General features: G+C 39.8%; 2 protein-coding genes across 6 annotated transcripts in view; one reads left to right on the forward strand and one right to left on the reverse strand.

Annotated features, from left to right (window-relative positions):
- evi5b (ecotropic viral integration site 5b) overlaps positions 1-9,437 on the reverse strand; it is a 60,360-nt gene extending 50,923 nt beyond the window's left edge. For 4 of the 5 annotated variants that reach the window (XM_058402420.1, XM_058402417.1, XM_058402414.1 and 1 more), the window contains exon 1: positions 9,282-9,437. In XM_058402420.1, the coding sequence (XP_058258403.1) occupies positions 9,282-9,284 (3 nt within the window). In that variant the 5' untranslated portion in view covers positions 9,285-9,437. Of the gene's footprint in view, positions 1-6,339; positions 6,547-9,281 lie in introns of those variants that run through there. The other variant, XM_058402415.1, reaches the window with a different exon arrangement.
- Positions 9,438-10,528: 1,091 nt separating this feature from the next.
- On the forward strand, positions 10,529-17,926 carry rpl5b (ribosomal protein L5b). The gene is made up of 8 exons (XM_058403394.1): positions 10,529-10,669; positions 11,107-11,176; positions 11,268-11,383; positions 14,157-14,291; positions 15,467-15,669; positions 16,061-16,238; positions 16,340-16,428; positions 17,773-17,926. Exons 1-8 carry the CDS (start codon positions 10,667-10,669, stop codon positions 17,867-17,869), a joined length of 891 nt encoding a protein of 296 aa, XP_058259377.1. The 5' UTR covers positions 10,529-10,666; the 3' UTR covers positions 17,870-17,926.
- Positions 17,927-17,971: the final 45 nt, after the last annotated feature.

Below are 17,971 nucleotides of genomic sequence, written 5' to 3' on the forward strand. Positions count from 1 at the left end.
GGTGTACGAAAATATTTTCGGTGTACGACTCGACCATCAGGAAAGCCGGTTCTCGTTTCATACAGGATTGCAACGAATATCAACAAAATCCGAACGAATAAATATTTTTCTGTGTTCGACCCGACCTGAAAATAACTATTTTGACCGCACGCACTTTCCACGCTTTCCATGCAGCGTACCCTGGTGTAGACAATAGAGATGAAGCCGTTCACGCAGGTCATCTGTTCTGGAAGCTTCATAAGCCCACGCTATCTTTTGTGGTATAATTTCAGTAGCCATGTCTCCAAAAAAGGGGAAATCAGGCATCAGTGTTGCCAAGAGGAAAGTTGTGAGATCAACCATCGAGTTGAAACAGACTCATTCGTTTTACATTATTTCCTATGGGGAAAAATATTATCAGTTTTCGACCAAATCGGTATTCGACCAGACTTTTGGAGGTACCACTGTAGCTGGTATTTTATTTTTATGATTAACAATAAAGAATATATAAGATTATTACAATAATTATTACAATTTATTTACAATAAATGAGCACAAAGTCAAGAAAATTATGCGATATTTGGAGGAGCTTGATTTCTTTCCAAATTGGTGCAGATTTGGGCCATTTATTTATTTATTTTATTTATTTTTATTATTATTATTTTATTTTAACAAATTTCAAGATTTAAATTGTCTTATTCTAGTGATAGACAATTTTAAGTTTTCTTTATAATAAATGATAAATAATAAGCAATAATAATAATAAATAAGTGCTAAGAATTTCTGCCAAAAGAACAAAACAATTTGAAGCTTGAAATCAATGCAGAAATTAATTTCTTAATCTTATATTTGGTTTATGGTCATTCTTATAAAAGAAAATTCGACTATATTCAAGGTGTTTCCATTTGGTAAAATGTAATTTTTGTAGTGTGTGTTGCAATTTCCTTGGTCCCAGCTGGAGCTCCTGGGTCGAGGAACGGTCATACAGAGCACAGTGGTCACTATTATGAGGTCTGAAGCTACAGTAATAAGCCACCTGGTGCTGATCCATTTAGATGAGCAGCGCTGAAGCATAATTACAGACAGATGCCAGTGCACTTCAGCAAATGATCACATGAACAAAGCCTGTGATTAAAGTTAAGCAGTTGATGCTCTGCAGGGACCCACACCTACACATCCAGCCCTGTGCAGAAAAACAGGAAACACTAGCAAAAGTTTATAGAAATACACCCTGAACCTAACCCTGTTTTCAAAGTCAAGGGCATGTTGAGATATTTTCCAGCTCTGATAAGCAGTGTGCTTTCACTGTAGCTGGGAAAATAAAGTTATTTCAGATTCAGCGGAGTGCAAAACCTTGACCAATACAAGAACCAACAGCCTTTGTGGTTAATGAAACGCTGTTACTGAAAAGTCATGTGAGGTCGACAAAAATTGTGGTCGTTAATGCAGCCTACAAACTAACAGCATAGATTTCAAGAGGATAAAATCGTCCTACTTTCATATCATATCAGGTTTAAAGGAAAACTCCACCCTGAAACCTATCAAAAATGCTCGCTATTCCCAAGAGCAGTTGATTGTAGCTGATGTCAGCAGGCGGAAATTACTAGTGCATGCTTATTAAGCATCAAGAAATTCAGGTTTCACTGTGAAAACGAAAAAGTAATTCTATTCTTAGTCACCATGCTTAGTCTCCAGCATCGTTTAACATCAAATTACCAAGAAATTCAACGTAGAAGTAGTGAAGGCATCAAAACATTGGGCTCGATTACATTTCTATAGTGCTTTTAACAATGAAAATACGTTCGAAACAAAGAATTTTATCCCTACGTACAGTCAAAGCTCCATAATGCAATGCAGTATAGGAAACAGCTGCACTCATTACAGCCTGGACTCAGCTTGTCTAGTTAGCGATCTGCGAGATGACAAGCACGGCGGTGTTGATGGAGGTATTAGCACGAAACTTGAAGCTCTGGAACCTGATCTGTTTGAGCAGAATGTACAGGTAAGGATGTGACAAATTTGAACAGCCTAAAGGACTAAAGCGCTGCCGCACTGCTCTCTTTCCATAGAATTTTCTCATTAACAATTTTTTTTTTTTTTCCGTTCATGCCACTGTTCAGTCAGAACAGAATGTAAACAGACAGCAGTGTTGTATGGGCATAATCATGCCAGGTAACTGGGCATGTAGCAATTTTAAAATCCCCCTGCTGGTTGTTATGGATTTTGCTCCAGCTGTCTAAATATGTTCCACAATGGACGAGCTGCTGCCTCAGAGACACACACACACACACCTTTCAACAGATCGATATACACACCCGGGCAACCTAGTGAACTTTCCCAGACATGAATGCAGACTGACAAACACAGTCTCTCTGTAAAAAGTTTGATAATCTATGTTTCTACGTTTGGGCAAAACGATCACGTAAAAGAAGCTAATATCTGAGAAATAGGAGTGGTAAGGTTCAGCCATCTGACACTCAGCTAAATTAATCAATACGATACTCAGATCGTCTTACAACTTGGCAACACACCAGGAAAACACAGAGGAGGTTACTCCACTTTCTGCTTTCTCTGATAAAATCACAATTACTACAAGGAGACATCTCTAATTTTTTTCCCCCTTCCCCCCCCCATTTTCACACAACTGCCATATCAGGTTTTTAGGTGGAAATAGTACGTATTAGTCGCACCAGAGGGGAAAGATTTGAGTTCGAATTCCAGTCGGTCATTGCTCTCGAGCAAGACCCTTAATCCTCCACTTAATTTCTTGGATTGCATTCTGCCTCACTTATAAATCACTCTGGATTAAAGACACTGACAAATGAAAAAATGTAGCCGACAGGCCACTAATGAGAGCTAAATATGTGCTGTGAGCATGCTGACCTTGCTTATGCTCTTAATAAATATTCCCTAAAGCATAATCATCATAAAGCACATTACCTGTACAAAGTAGCCTTAGATGCCTTGGCTAACAACAGCATTTTGTTGCTATGTACCTGTACTTTGCAATGACAATAAAGATCTATCTATCTAAGGTCTAATGTATTGTGCATAGTGAGATGCTCACCTCCGCTGTAAAGAGTGGTCATTCAATTTACCATGACCTTCCCATCCGCTCGGCCAGTCTGATCATTCTCCTCCGAGTACTCTCATCAACGACGCAGAACTAGCTCTTAATGAATGTTTTTGTACCTTCCGTGAAGGCTGTGCGCTAAAATCAACAGCTGTTCTTTAATTCTGAAACCATCAAACCAGTCCAGGACGTGGCATCATAAGAAAAATAAAAGAATTTGGTGTGGTAACTGCAAATAACTCGGCTTTGTCTAAGACCACATCACACCCACACGCTGTTGATTACTTTTCTCCAACACACCCTGGTCTTGTTTTATTCCTTGCTTATTATGTGACTTTTGACTTGCACTATTCAAGCCAACAAATTAGTACATTTGAAAAGCAAAAAGGTTTGACACCTTGCTGAAGGAGTTTTGCAGGAAATAAGGTGCTTTCATCTACATGACCTCAATGTGCCACATCTAATTTGGCTAACTGACAGAAAAACCGTCTGGGATTATTACAGAAAGGTGCAATGTGTTCCCCGAGTTGAGATGCACAGCAAGACAGCCGTCTGTACAAACTCAGCCCATCGTCTCTCTCTCTCTCGCTCTCTCATTGTCATGGGCCTTTAACACAACCCTCGTTCAATCAGGTCCACCTAACTCTGCTCACACACACACACCCCAAGCAAATAAAACAAGGACATTTTCTCCTGTACTCACAAAGGGTCTTCCCACGAGGCCTGATGGCATTTGCTCCACAATTATGTGTGACTAAAGCCCTGATTTGCAGCTGCACTCTTTGTAACAGAATAAACGAATCTTCTACCACGCTGCGTTCATTAACACGGTCCTCTGTCCAAACCTGCTGGATGCAGAAATGCCCTGCAACGCAAGTAGAGTCTTAACGAAAATCCTCAGCATGGAGCAGAAATCCAGGGTGCAGAGACACTCTCCCTGCACTGGTTCAAGAGTGAGGTAATAACACTGGCAGAATACTAAACGAGGGAGCACAGTGAATATGAAGCCCTTTCCAATGAAAGGCAAAGTACAGCGCTAGGACAGTGGAATGAGCAACGTGAGAATGGCCAAGGCACTTTGTTGTTAGGGAAGCCAAGACTGGCAATGGACAAGAAACAGTATAACGGCACTAAAAAAAAAAAAAAAAAATCACATTATCTTACCAGTTTTCATTATACGCCTGCATATCCTGGACACTGCTGAAATGTTTGAAACATACATGTATATGACTTTGACAAATTAGTTCGACAGAGTTGCACTCTCCCTCCTGCCCGGCATGAATGAATTTTCCTTTGCATTTCACGGTCACATGGCAAGGTGGTGTGCAAGAGAATTTCAATCAGTTCACCCTGCCAGGCACACATTCAACTAATGCTGCGGAAGAGCTCGGAGACAGAAACATGGCGAGGGAGGGTGAGAAGGAGACGGACAGAGAATTCACGCCAATATACGCAGATATAAGAGAAATAGTAATAGAGCAGTGATTGAAAAATGATTAAAGGCACGGACACCTGCTTTAACAACATAGGAAGGTAACTGATTCAGGGTGCTTCTCTTATTCACGTTAAGAAATGATACTAAACAGTCACTTCCCATTTAAGATTCCTGGCAGAGGGTCGTGTTTAAAACATGCTCAAAGGCATCCGACAAGTATAGACAAGACAAGCTTTTCTGTGTGGTCTTCAACTACTCTCCTTCAAACCGCTAACACATCAGACATAAGACGACAGAGCCGAATGCTGCTGCAACAACACACACACACACACACACACACACACAGATCAATATGTTCAAACTCTGCCAACTCTTCTTTTGGCCCAAATAGGCAAGTTTGATTCTACTCTAATCCACATTTAACCACTACGCACACACTTTATATAGCAACAAATGCACGAATTGACAAAGGATTAACTCAGCACTAAAGAGGATGAGCCCTCAAAGTAGACATGATCAGCAAAATCACACCAGAGCTTGGATTCCAGATATGGATATCATCTCTCTGTCTTTCTTTCTCTCTCTCTCTACTCATAAGGTTTCTATCAACCAAACATGTTAAGTCCAAGCTGACATTATTTTAGTTTTTGAGTTAAGGTTTGAACTGAAAGCATTCAACTGAAGTCATGAAGGCTAATATGTATAAGAGTTCAACAATCATTTTTAAGGGTTCGAAGATGATTTACACCACTGGTTATTCCCAGACTATACTCTGAGAACCCACCGCTTTAAAGGATCACTTTACACAATAAGCTTCACCATCTGATTTTAATGAGACGGACAAATAATGAGAACAATCTCAAATCAATAGGCTTAACGCAATCATTATAAGGTGGTGCAGTGGTACAGCAAGTTGCATAGCCACTTCACAAGCTCCATGGTCTCCAGTTCCATCTCGAACCTGTGTTACTGCCTGTGTGACTGCCTGTTTTACGCACGTTCTCCCCCAGTGTTTTCCTCTTACATTATCTCACTAACATACTGATAGATGGACTGGCTACACAAATCAGCCCTTGTGGGTGAATGAGTGTGTGAAAGGTGCTCTGTGATGGACTGGTATCTCATTCAGGATGTATTCCTGCCTCACTTTTCCAGGGAAAGGCTGTTGATACACCTGATCAGGAGATGAAACGATTACTAAAGATGAATGAGTGAGTGTTGTTTAGAAAAATTGTTTGTATAGAAGATAGTAAACAGGTGCAGTGTATGTAAACAGCTAAACAGACAGTCTGATACAGTGTACAGTGTATTAGTCCCCAAGGATGAATGTGTGTATGGCAGCACCAACAAACACACACACACAAACACCGTGCTGGAACTAAGCCGGTAAATAAGTATTAAACCTAACCAGCAAGACCATAATCAGTCTCTTTTAGGCTTTAGCTGACGTTTCCCAGTCCTGATCTGTTATTATCCAACAGTCCCAGACATTTAGTGTGTCTTCCTGCTTTAACACACCTCACTCAATGTAGTAAGTCTCGGATAAACAACATATCTAAGGTCAAACGGGTGCGTTAAAGCAGGGAGAAACATTAAAATGTGCAGTGAATGGGTTCTTCAGGACAGTACACCGTGGATAAACACTGCACGTGAGCTATAAACACTGCACGTGAGCTGTAAACACACTAATGAATGGCGTTGAAGCAAAGCAACCGTGCATCAGGTGTAAAGAACAAGTTTTTAACAAAAATCCAGCTCCAGCTTCTCCGTGCAACAACAGGCAGCCATGCACCTCCCTCTGAGCTACAACAGCACAGCCTAGCTAGGGAAAAAACAGCTCCAGCAGTTTTACCTTGGAAGCTTTTTTGGTCAATCCTGTCCGTTAGCTAAACATTAACTTCCCGTGGAGCGAAGTGCACTGGCATTATCTCGCGCTGGCGGGCCGTGTGGGATTGCACCGTCCAAAATAACGTCAACGGGCGCTTTTCACACCGGGCACGGTTTCAACAATATCCATGGAGTTCAAGCAAGCTTGCTAGGCAGGAACCGGAGTGTGTGTGTGTGTGTGTGTGTTTGCGTATATGCACACACAGCGCCGACAAATGGGCCAGCCACACGTCACTTCGCTGGAGCTGACTGCGCATGCGCGTCATGCTTCTTTTAAGCCTAATGCTGCCATCTGCTGTGTGTTTACAAGTGTTGTATATTGTTAAGTTGAAGACTTGCTGTAGACATGCACAGGTTGTTGAGCCTTCCTTTGGCTGAAGATTGGATATCATTACAAAAAAAACCAAATTTTTTACAGTTTAAAAACAGTATTGATATTGTGCATTGCTGTAGTCACACATTGTATTTATCCCTCATGACATCTCAGCTCCACTTGTATACATTTCTATAACAGATACACTACATTGCTAAATGTTTTGGGACACCCCTCCAAATCATTAAATCCAGGTGTTGTTTTTCAGGGGTTGGGCTTGGCCAAGTGGACAATTTCATGCTCCCAACTTTGTGGGAACAGGTTGGGGATGACCCCTTCCTGTTATAACATGACTGCGCACCAGTGCACAAAGCAAGGTCCATAAAGACATGGATGAGCAAGTTTGGTGTGAAGGAACTTCACAGAGTCCTGATCTCAACCCGATTGAACACCTTTAGGATGAATTAGAGCGGAGACTGCGAGACAGGCCTTCTCGTTCAACATCAGTGCCTGACCTCACAAACGGAAGGAATGGTCAAAAATTCCCATAAACACTCTTCTAAACCTTGTGGAAAGCCTTCATAGAAGAGCTGAAGCTGTTATAGCTGCAAAGGCAAAGCCAATTCCATATTAGATTCATGTGCATCTCATGTTCAAACTCTCCACCCCAAACTCACTCATCCATGTCTTTATGAACCTTGCTTTGTGCACTTGTGTACAGTCATGTTGGAACAGGAAGGGGCCATCCCTAAGCTGTTTCCAGAAAGTTGGGAGCATGAAATTGTCTAAAATGTCTTGGTATGCTGAATCCTTTCACTTTCACCAACCCCTAAAAAACAACACCTAAATTCAATGATTTGGAGGGGTGTCCCAAAACTTTTGGCAATATAGTGTATTAAACTCTTTTGATGAATTACATGCTACATGAAAAGGTATAATGAAATCTAAGAAGAATCTAGAAGGATAGAAACCCTGGACTGGGTCACACTAAGAATTTAAACTGGATTAAATCAAAATTTATCCATTAACATTAGCATGCACTAACCTACTGTTAACTCATCAACTCAGCCTAATGACTCTAGGGTCTCTGTTTTGATTGTGTGCTCGGGTTACAGTCTTTGGTTAGTTTTTGTTATCTCTGGGTTCTCGAGTTTCCACTTCCAAACACATACCAGTGGCTTGATTGGATACACTAAATTGCCCCTAGGTGTGAACGTATGTGTGCATGGTGCCCTGCAGTGGACTGGTGTTCTTTCCAGTGTGTATTCCTACTTCATGACCAACATTCCCAGGATTGGCTCTGGGTCTACATTAATGCTGACTAGGATAAAGCAGTAATTGAGGATGAATGAATGAAATTTTACCCATAAATTTTCGTTCATTCATTCAGCTTCAGTAACTGCTCTATTCTGTTGCAGTGGATCTGGAGTATATCCCAGGAACACTGTGTGTGTGAGACAGGAAAGAACACCATATTCATACCTAGTGCCAATGTAGTGTAGCTAATCCACCTGGTGGAATGTTTTGGACAGTTGGAGGACACATGAGAACCTGGAGGAAACCCACACTGACATGGGGAGAACATATGAAGCTCCATACAGACAGTGTATTATATGAAGCTCAATACAGGCAGTGTATTATATGAAGCTCCATTCCAACAAGTTCACTGAGACAAAGTGCTTTTCAAATGCAAATTTCACTAAAAATGGACAAAAGTATGTACCGACAGTAATTAACATTAGTAGAATAACATTATAGAACTTTTATATAGAATTATTTAGAAATTACGGCTAGAAAGTAACATTTAAATCAATAAATCCTGTCAGCTTTATGATTCATGCTTCAATCTATTCTTTGTTAGTGTAACCCATCCCTTGTTAAAAGAAAACAAAACAAAAAAAACATGTGATGTAGGTTCAGGTTCTGGCTTAGCTCAGAGAGCACAACTAAAACAACTCTAAAGCCTACAATTTAATTGATGTGTTGCATCAGGTGTGTTATAGAAAGGAAATGACTAAACTTTGCTGCAATCTGGGCAAAAGACTATCACATCTGGGCTCCTCCATACAGGTTGAATCACTTAAGGCTTTTCACTCTCATCTGTTTTACATGCAGTGAGTATGCTTTAAGCATTTGTCCTCTCAGCTTCAGCTCTCTATCTAACTTAACCTGAGATTAATGTAAGCTGACATTAATATATGTCTCTTCTATCCTTTTAATTATCCTTCTCTAAGCCTCACACTTCAGGTTGTGGACCTTTTATAGGTGGTGTACATTTTTATATGCAAAAAAAAGTCTCATACAACATAGCATATGTATAACCATTTTTATACAAATTGATATGTAAACACTGTACAAAGATCATGGTGGCATTAAGGGGTTATTTTAATATCTATTTATACTAAATGTTCAAGCATTGCTCCTCTCTAAGTAGTATGGGGAATGTCACAGGAAAAAGGTTTCAGGTAAATACTGAGACAGCCTGACCTCGTTCAGACATGTTTGATGTCATTTAGTATCTGGTCTACAATCACAACAGTTCTACTTCATCTCATTTTTCAGAAGTAGTAACAAAAATGAATAAAACAGCTTACCATCAGAAGGGAAACATTCCTTTAGGTCTGCTACTTTACTTTGCTTTACTTCGATACTGCTTACAAATGAGCTCAGTGACAGTGATTTAGTTGTGGTGACATTGGAAACCAACTTTTCTGGTTTTACATGGAAGTGCTGACGTTGGTCTAATGGTGCTTATGATGTTAGGCACACCCTCTCTTTTCTAAAGAAGAATCAGTGACGCAGCCTTATGACACTGTGTATTCATTTTGTGTGGCTGCTATTTCAAGCTCGGAAACGACGAACGAGGAAGAGCTGCTTGCATATCTGTCTAGGCTTTTTAGGCTTTGTGCATCGGGTGTATAACGATTGTGTTACCAAAATAAGCCAAGGATCAAAAATAAACAGAGAAGAACTAGAGCAAAATGACAATCTTCTATTTGAACTATATTTGTCCTTATGACAAGTGAGTTCCCACTGATGTCTGTGATCTCAGTGCCATATAAAACATTACAGCCCATAATATTAGAATGATGATGGATTTTCTGTGGTTTGACTAAGTAATGTGCATAATTAAATATAAAACTTGTGTACATGATTAAATATAAAGGATTAAAGGAAGGTCTAATAGTATAAATAATATGTGTGCACATATAACAGTGTGCACAGTTAAATAATAATAATAATAATAATAATAATAATAATAATAATAATAAAATTTTATTTATATGTGCCTTTCAAGTCATTAAAGGTTACCATACAATTTCAAACAAGTAATAAATAATAAAATAGCAGTAAACAACAATAAAACAATATTAAGTGTAACTATGTGCACAGTTAAATGTAACAGTACATACAAATACCGAAATATTTAACAAATAGATCTCAGAAAACTTTTAGAGATTTAGGCTTCTACACAATTGTGTGATTTCACTATTGTGTGCTGCAACAATATGAGAATGACACACATATGGATGTAATGTTGAGGTGTTCAAAATATTTTGACCCTATGGTGTATCTAGTGTGGCTTTTTTTTTTTTTGGGATGATGGGAAATAACCCTTGCTGTTGGTACATGACCAGATATGAAGTCATAGACAGATTGCTGGAAGGTATGATTGCTGGACAAGATAATCTTGTGAGGAAATACATTCGTACAGATAATTACAGATGATAATGTAGAGTAGGAAGGAAACGTCCTAGTTAAGAAAACAGCTCTAGTTATTTCCCCCAGCCCAGTAGGAGGCGATGTGTAACATCTGTCCCTGAATGAACTCTCCATGCCTGCTTCTCATACCATGCTCTTCGTGTATGGTATTTAGCGCGCATGCGCAGATTAGTCTTCCTTTTTCCAGTGCAGCGGAGTCAATCCCAAGCGGTCTTTGACTCCTGGCTCCGGCTTCGGAGACTAAAAAGTCTGCAAAATGGTTAGTAGAAACACTCAATACGCTTCCTCATAGAAGTAATCAGCTTTCTCATGTCTGTTCTATAGGTTATTGTTGTTAGGAAAGATCAAAATATGGCGGATGGTGTTAGATTTTGTTTTCTTCAAACCCCGGTGCTTGTCTCCTAACGTGGCCTAATGTGGCATGTTTCCAGCCTTTCCTGAGCTGAGAAACACAGTTGAATGCATATTACTGCATGGGTCCTCATGACCTCCAGTTGTAATATACATATGTTGTGAGAAAAACGCATATCATGTGGATACTTGTGTATATAAACAACTTATTTAATGCCCTCTGAAAGCTACATGCTAATGCTGCTAACTCCAGTCCGCTGCCATGTTGGGAGTCAGGGTGAATAATGTTGTGTAGAGATGCTCTGTAGGCACTTGTCAGGCTCATGGTGCGACTTTTCTTCACAGGGATTTGTAAAAGTAGTGAAGAACAAGGCCTATTTCAAGAGGTACCAGGTGAAGTTCAGGAGGAGGAGAGGTAAGATGTGTGAAGTGGCCCTGTGTTTGTATTAGCAACCCTTTTGACTCAATTTGGTTTGTTTACAAATCATTTTATTTCCTTCTCACAGAGGGAAAAACTGACTACTTTGCCCGCAAACGCCTGGTCATCCAAGACAAGAACAAATACAATACACCCAAGTACAGGATGATCGTCCGCTTCTCCAACAGGGACATCATCTGTCAGGTGAGTGTGTTGGTGTATAAAGGTCCTTGCGAGCCTCTCAGTATTGTAGTTGACACATCAGTGGGTTCATGTTAAAATGCGTGTTATATTAACGATAACTGGAAAACGCATGACACCATTTTTTAATAAATGAAATCGTAGGCTCAAAGGACTTTTCACACTTGAAACAGTCTGAATCTTGAGTCATTCTAAATCCCCAGGTAAACAGAATCCTAGGGGATCCTGTGTCACGTTTCACACCGCTCATACTTATGTTTAATAATTAATCCTGGGTATTCATAATCTGACATGTCATACTGTACATTTGTAAACCTTGGGTTAGCATTCTTATGTGGTAATGTTTATCATAATTGGATTAAGTGTTCAATGGGTTTAAATAACTGCTTGTATCACGATTTTGGATTTGTAAAGGGAAAAGGTACACGAGCAGGCATAGTCTCTCACAGCTTTCTAATCGCTTTATCAGTTTGTCATGTAGTTGACCAGGCTTTTGCTGATCTCCAAATTTCCCTAATTTTGTTTGGGTTTTTTGTTTTTTTTTTCCTACTCATCACAGAGCGCATTTTTCTGACGTTCAGCCTTTTGCTGACTGACACCATCAACCACTTCGTATATTCGTTGTTCGCGACCTCCTTGTTTTAACATTGTCACACATGCTGTTCAATTTCTGATTGGTGTCTGTTCCTAAGCATCTAGCTGTAACGTTCAAACACTGCATCTTTTCAACCTGTACATGTTTGCCACTGTGACTAATGTCCACACTAATACGCTGTTTTAAAACGCATATTTTTCTATCCGTTTTTGGCCTTCTGTCCACACAGACTACGTTTTTGGTCAACAAAAGCGTATCTTTGAAAATGCTCTCTGAAGTGGATAAATTTCAGAATGGCGTTTTCGTGTCGCAGTGTGGACTGAAAACGGAGGCTTTTGAAAATGAGGACGCGTTGTCAGTAGTGACCACCAGAAATGGCGCAGGTTGAAGCATCTTACGTTTTACTCATGCGCAGTATAGGGGTGGACGTTTCAGTGTGGATGACCGACTTTTGGGAAACGGTTGAAAACGTTAATGTGGGCGCAGAGTGTTTTTAGGCGAAAAAGCTGTTTTCAAATATACCCAGATTAGTGTAGACATAGCCACAGGATTAATTCTGATTTTGTTTTTTTTTTTATTCCAGAGTAAAAAGCAGTGCGAAACCTACAACTAAATTACTGGTGCGAAGTTTAACTTGGCCTGGGGTTAAATGCAAGGTTTAGAATGATTAAAAGTGTGAAATGCCCTAAACACTATGGGACATGATGATATTGGAAATTCACGTTTATATTGGGTTGCACTGCATCAGGTGTTTTATTTTCATGTAAAACTTGAATGATTGTTGCAGACAAAATAGTACTGTTCACACACAAACTTGTGATTTGTCTGGGTTAATCTGACGCACGCAATGCATATCCAGAGGCATGTTTGAGACGTCAGAGTAATTTAAAAAACAATAGAAAATTGTAGGTGAGAGTGCTCATATGGCGGTGTGATATTCTAGGCCCTGCTCTGGGCCTGTGGAAGGTGTGTAGCTTGTTGCAGAAATCATATTTAATCATGATCAGGATTATGGCTTCCTTCAGTATTAAGGGAGTAGTTAGAGACTAAGTGTGCATAGGTAAAGTTGGCTACCTACCTAACTATACTGTTTTGGTTTCATATCATGAGGATTTATGGGGGTAAATCATGGATTTCCTGTGCAGCATTTAACTGATGCACTTGGTTAATGGCTTTAATGATAAAGGATTTGCCCAGTTTTTAGGTGGTTACTATACATGTTTGTGATTGTAAACCATTAAGCTTCAGTAAAATACTATCTAGGTCCTAAAATGGTTTGATCATTTATTTAGAACTGGAAACAATTGTCATTTTTAACCATCTTGATCATTTTCCTCTTGAGAGAATGTGTATTTACCTAGAAAAGAGCATTGTGATAAAATGTTTGGTGTTCTCCAGTACTGCATGTTCAGGATATTTTAGCAGACATGATGCATGTTGGTGGTGTTTGCTATACTTGATTGGTGGCAGATGTTTGGATCAGAAAGTGCTAGCCTTTCATTTAGGGAATATACCATGATCTGTGCAAGCTATACATTAACTTTCTCTATTTCTCTGAATTGTCCTGTTACATAGCAGAAAATGATTTGGCTCTTTTAAGCACACATCTTGCTACTTCAGCATCCATCTGCTAAAGCATTGTGTGCTGGTGTTTTGTCTCTTGATTAACTACTGCTTTGTTGAACAGTTGCTGAATTAAGCATGGGGTTATGGAACATGAAAATCGTGACAGAGCAACACATTTTACCGTTCTTTGCTAGCCACAGAAACTTGTCTTTAGTCGGTTTCATTTCAGCATTGTGTTGAGAATCCTGCACACCAGCGTTTAGACTTTCAAGATGAGGTGTCTTTGCTTGAATGAGCCATTTCAAATGATGTGCAAGCAGCAGTCAAGGGTTTTTTTTTTGTTTTTGTTTTATATTTAACCTTTTTATCATGTACAAGAACCATGCATTTAATTTTCATCTTGCACACAATCCTAACAAGACAAACTGCAAAAACAAATTGTTTTCCCTTGATATTGGAGCACACAAAAAGGTCACATGATGCATGGAGTAAGGAAGGTGGAGAGGAGAGGCACAGAACTTTGAGCAAATTAGTGTTAGAATGTAATGAATTCTGGTCGTATGTACATATTTACAGTGGTGTGTGTAAGTGATTTTCGGTTTGTTTTTGTTGCAGATCGCCTACGCCAAGATCGAAGGAGACATGATTGTGTGTGCAGCGTACTCTCATGAGCTCCCCAAGTACGGCATCACTGTGGGGCTGACAAACTACGCAGCAGCCTACTGCACTGGACTGCTCCTCGCCCGCAGGGTAAAACCCTACATGCTTCTTACTCTTGTTACTGTTCTTTAGGCTAATGAGCGTTGTCATTCAGACTTTAGACTTCAGACTGTATAAATAGGACACAAACACATCTATTTGCCATAAAAATCTCATTACACTGCTGCTCATTTGCTCATACCCACATCCTGGCTGTACCTTGTACAAAGAATTTCAGCTTCAGCCCAAATTGCTAACAGCTTCTTTTGCTTGACTTTTTTTTGTCCTTAGTGCTGCCTGCTAGGGACTAGTGTTTCTGCATGACATCTGTGCGAATTCTTTACACATCTCCTCTGTGGTTCTGCATGCAGGCCAAGTGAATTTTGAAGTTTTTCCCCTATGAACTTGGATGCTGTGCATATGGGGGTTTTATGTGCTTTAGTGGTTTGAACATAATGCCTCGTATCATGTACCATTCATTGTGGCATCATCTAATGGGTGAAGACTTAAAAACTGGCATTTGATACTCATTTCTAGAAAGCTATAATAGCGATTATATGTGTAGTTGTCTAACTCCATCTTTTAATCAGCTTGCACACTTGATTACTTTTTTCTCTGATTTTAAGATTCCTGTGTGATGAGATGGAAGTCTTGGACAGGAAGAATCTGTAGTTTATCGTAAATGGATTGTCAGTAATTTTCAGGATGAGGAAGGGGTTTAGGAAAAGGAATGAGAGCATAGCTAAATCAGAATGTCACCTACAAAGGCTAGAATTACAATTATACCATTATGGTGCCCATCCTGTGTGAATAGGGCATCTGACATTATGGATTTTTTTTTTTCCCCCCTTGCTGATTCAGTGTGCTGCTGATTTAAACTACACTTGCTATATCTCATCCTAAGCAACTGCCTCAATCTTGAACTTTGGGTTATTTCCTTCATGTTAAGTGCTTCTGCACAAGTGTGGGATTTTGTGTAAAATGGTGTGTGCACATAACATGGCTTCCCTCACTGCTGAATGTAATTGACATTTACAATTTTGGTCCTTGTGTACCAGCACAGTGTAGTGATTTTGTTTTTTTAAAAAATATATATACACGTATGTATTGTGCCTAATCTGATTTGACCTGTTCTTTAATTATCACTGCCACATAGTGATGTACACTGCACTACACGTTCTTCAAAATATTGGTCTAAAAATGACCCATTTTACTCCTCCCTTTAGCTGCTGAACAAATTTGGCTTGGATAAGGTGTACGAGGGCCAGGTGGAGATCACCGGAGACGAATTCAACGTGGAGAGCATTGATGGTCAGCCCAGTGCCTTCACCTGCTACCTGGATGCCGGCCTTGCCAGAACCACCACTGGAAACAAAGTGTTCGGAGCCCTGAAGGGAGCCGTAGACGGAGGACTCTCCATCCCTCACAGGTACAAGCTCTCTGTCGCTCTCCTGCAACAGTGTCTGCTTTTGTGTGTTGGTTTTGGGGTGTTGGGAATGTCGTTATTTCCGAGGCCCTTTAGTTAGACCTGCTGCTGCTTGATGACGATTCCTTTCAAACTGAGCAAATTGTAGTTGGTCCTTCATTTGCACAGTTGATGTTTCAAGACGGGACTGAAAGCAGCTTCGGGAAAGGAAAGTTTGTGTTTTAAATGGCCCAGCAAGTAATCATGTAAATGAAGCCATATGGCAGCTTGCCAGTTTTAGCTATGATGCTGAGAATCCTCCTTTTCCTCAGGAAGTTCTCTTCCTTTACCCCTGAATAGCAGTTAGTAACACAGCCTGACACTGGTTCCTGTATCATCTCCTTTTTCTTCCTAGCACCAAGCGTTTCCCTGGCTATGACGCTGAAAGCAAAGAGTTCAACGCAGAGGTCCACCGCAAACACATCCTGGGTCTGAACGTGTCTGAATACATGAAGCTCCTTCTGGAGGAGGATGAGGAAGCTTATAAGAAACAGTTTGCTCGCTTCATCAAGAATGGAGTCACCGCCGAAAGTGTAAGTTTTCTTCTTAGACATGGTGCCACTTGCTTTTCATAACTGAAATGTTAGGGTGTTTATCAAATTCAGGTATTTAAACTTTTTCTGTACCCTGTAAGATGGAGGAAATGTACAAGAAGGCCCATGCAGCCATCCGTGAAAACCCAGTGCACGAAAAGAAGCCCAAGAGGGAGGTCAAGAAGAAGAGGTGTGTACAGTTTTTTTTATTTCTTTATTTTTAAGTCCCACCCACACTTCTGATAGTCATGAAACAGTGTTTCAAAACAATATTATAGACTTGGATATTTGAGAATTGCACAAGACTAGCTGCACTGGGACACTCTTAGAGAACCTCATTGGTTAATTTGTACACTTGATTTTTAAAGCATTGAAAGTGATTTATTGGATTGATGAACATGCTGGATATCTGTGGATTATTAATGTTTGATAGAATTTAGTGAAACTGATCGACATGAAAGGTTTGGAAACGTGATTGTGTAATGTTTTAGTAAGTTTGCGTGAACTCTTTCAAGCTCACAGAGGCTGTACTGAATGCCTACACAAAAATAGCTTGCTTATGATTACATTATCAAACACACATACTGCTAACAGCCACATGAACCTTTTCCTAACAATCTGGCACAGCAGTATTCCTTTCCAAATTTACACTGACCCAGTCTGCATTGCTTCAGCTCATACTTTATCGGACTACTAGTTAGGCTTCTGAATTTAATGAACCTACTTGTTTATGAATATTGAGTAATCATTGTGTAGAGTACTGTTATTTTGAACATCAGCAGTCCTGCAGTGTCTTGATGTAACGAAATGTACTCACTTGTAAGCATTTAACTCTTGATGAAGAAACCTTTGTGTGAAATGAGACCTATATTGTAGGTGAAGGCAAAGTGTGTAGATGAATGCTGCTTTGTTCCCATACCGTGGTTTACTTTTTTTTTTTTTTTTTTTTTAAGGTTCCTACCAGAACTTGGTGGCCTTTGGGCTATCGAGATTGCGTTATTTTGGGTTAGTCCATTTTATTTGGCACGTGGTGCTAAATCGTAGTGGTGGTTGCTGTAGTCTTTAGTGTGGCAGCATGTTTTCTGTGGTGTTCTGGCACATAATAAAACTCATTGTTTTTGCTCTTCAGTGTTGGGGTTGGGATGTGTGTATGGTGTGAGTTTTACAAGTATTTGATCCAGTATCCTAGAGTTTGAATGTGTAATACAATGCAGAGTAAATGTGATTAAATCACTCAAGTGATTAAGATCATTTTTGTTCATTCAGGAAATCAGACTGTAGGTTGTCTGTCTGATAAACTCCTTGTGTTCATGTGTATTCGCTGTGTAAATTTATAAAAAAAAAAAGTGGACATGTATAAATGTCTCCTTCCCCTGGATTTAGTCTTCAAATGAGATTTTTGCTTTTAAAAGTTCCAGAAATGCTTTGGATCGTCATTTCAATGTGGTAGGTTTTCACCACTGGTGCCGTGCATGTAGCACACAATTGGTGTTAGCAGCTTGATTTTGCTAACTTTTAAATTTTTCTCTGATAGATGGAACCGTGCCAAGCTCACACTGGGCCAGAGGAAAGATCGCGTTGCTCAGAAGAAAGCCAGCTTCCTCCGTGCTCAGGCTGCAGAGGAGGATTAAATCAGCCTCACTATATGATTTTGCAGAATTTTGTTCTAATAAATCTATTGGAAAAGACTCCATTTTGTATTTTGTTCTATATTAAAAGCAAAGGTTTTACCA

The sequence above is a fragment of the Hemibagrus wyckioides genome, linkage group LG11, assembly GCF_019097595.1.
Source record: "Hemibagrus wyckioides isolate EC202008001 linkage group LG11, SWU_Hwy_1.0, whole genome shotgun sequence".
NCBI lineage: Eukaryota > Metazoa > Chordata > Actinopteri > Siluriformes > Bagridae > Hemibagrus > Hemibagrus wyckioides.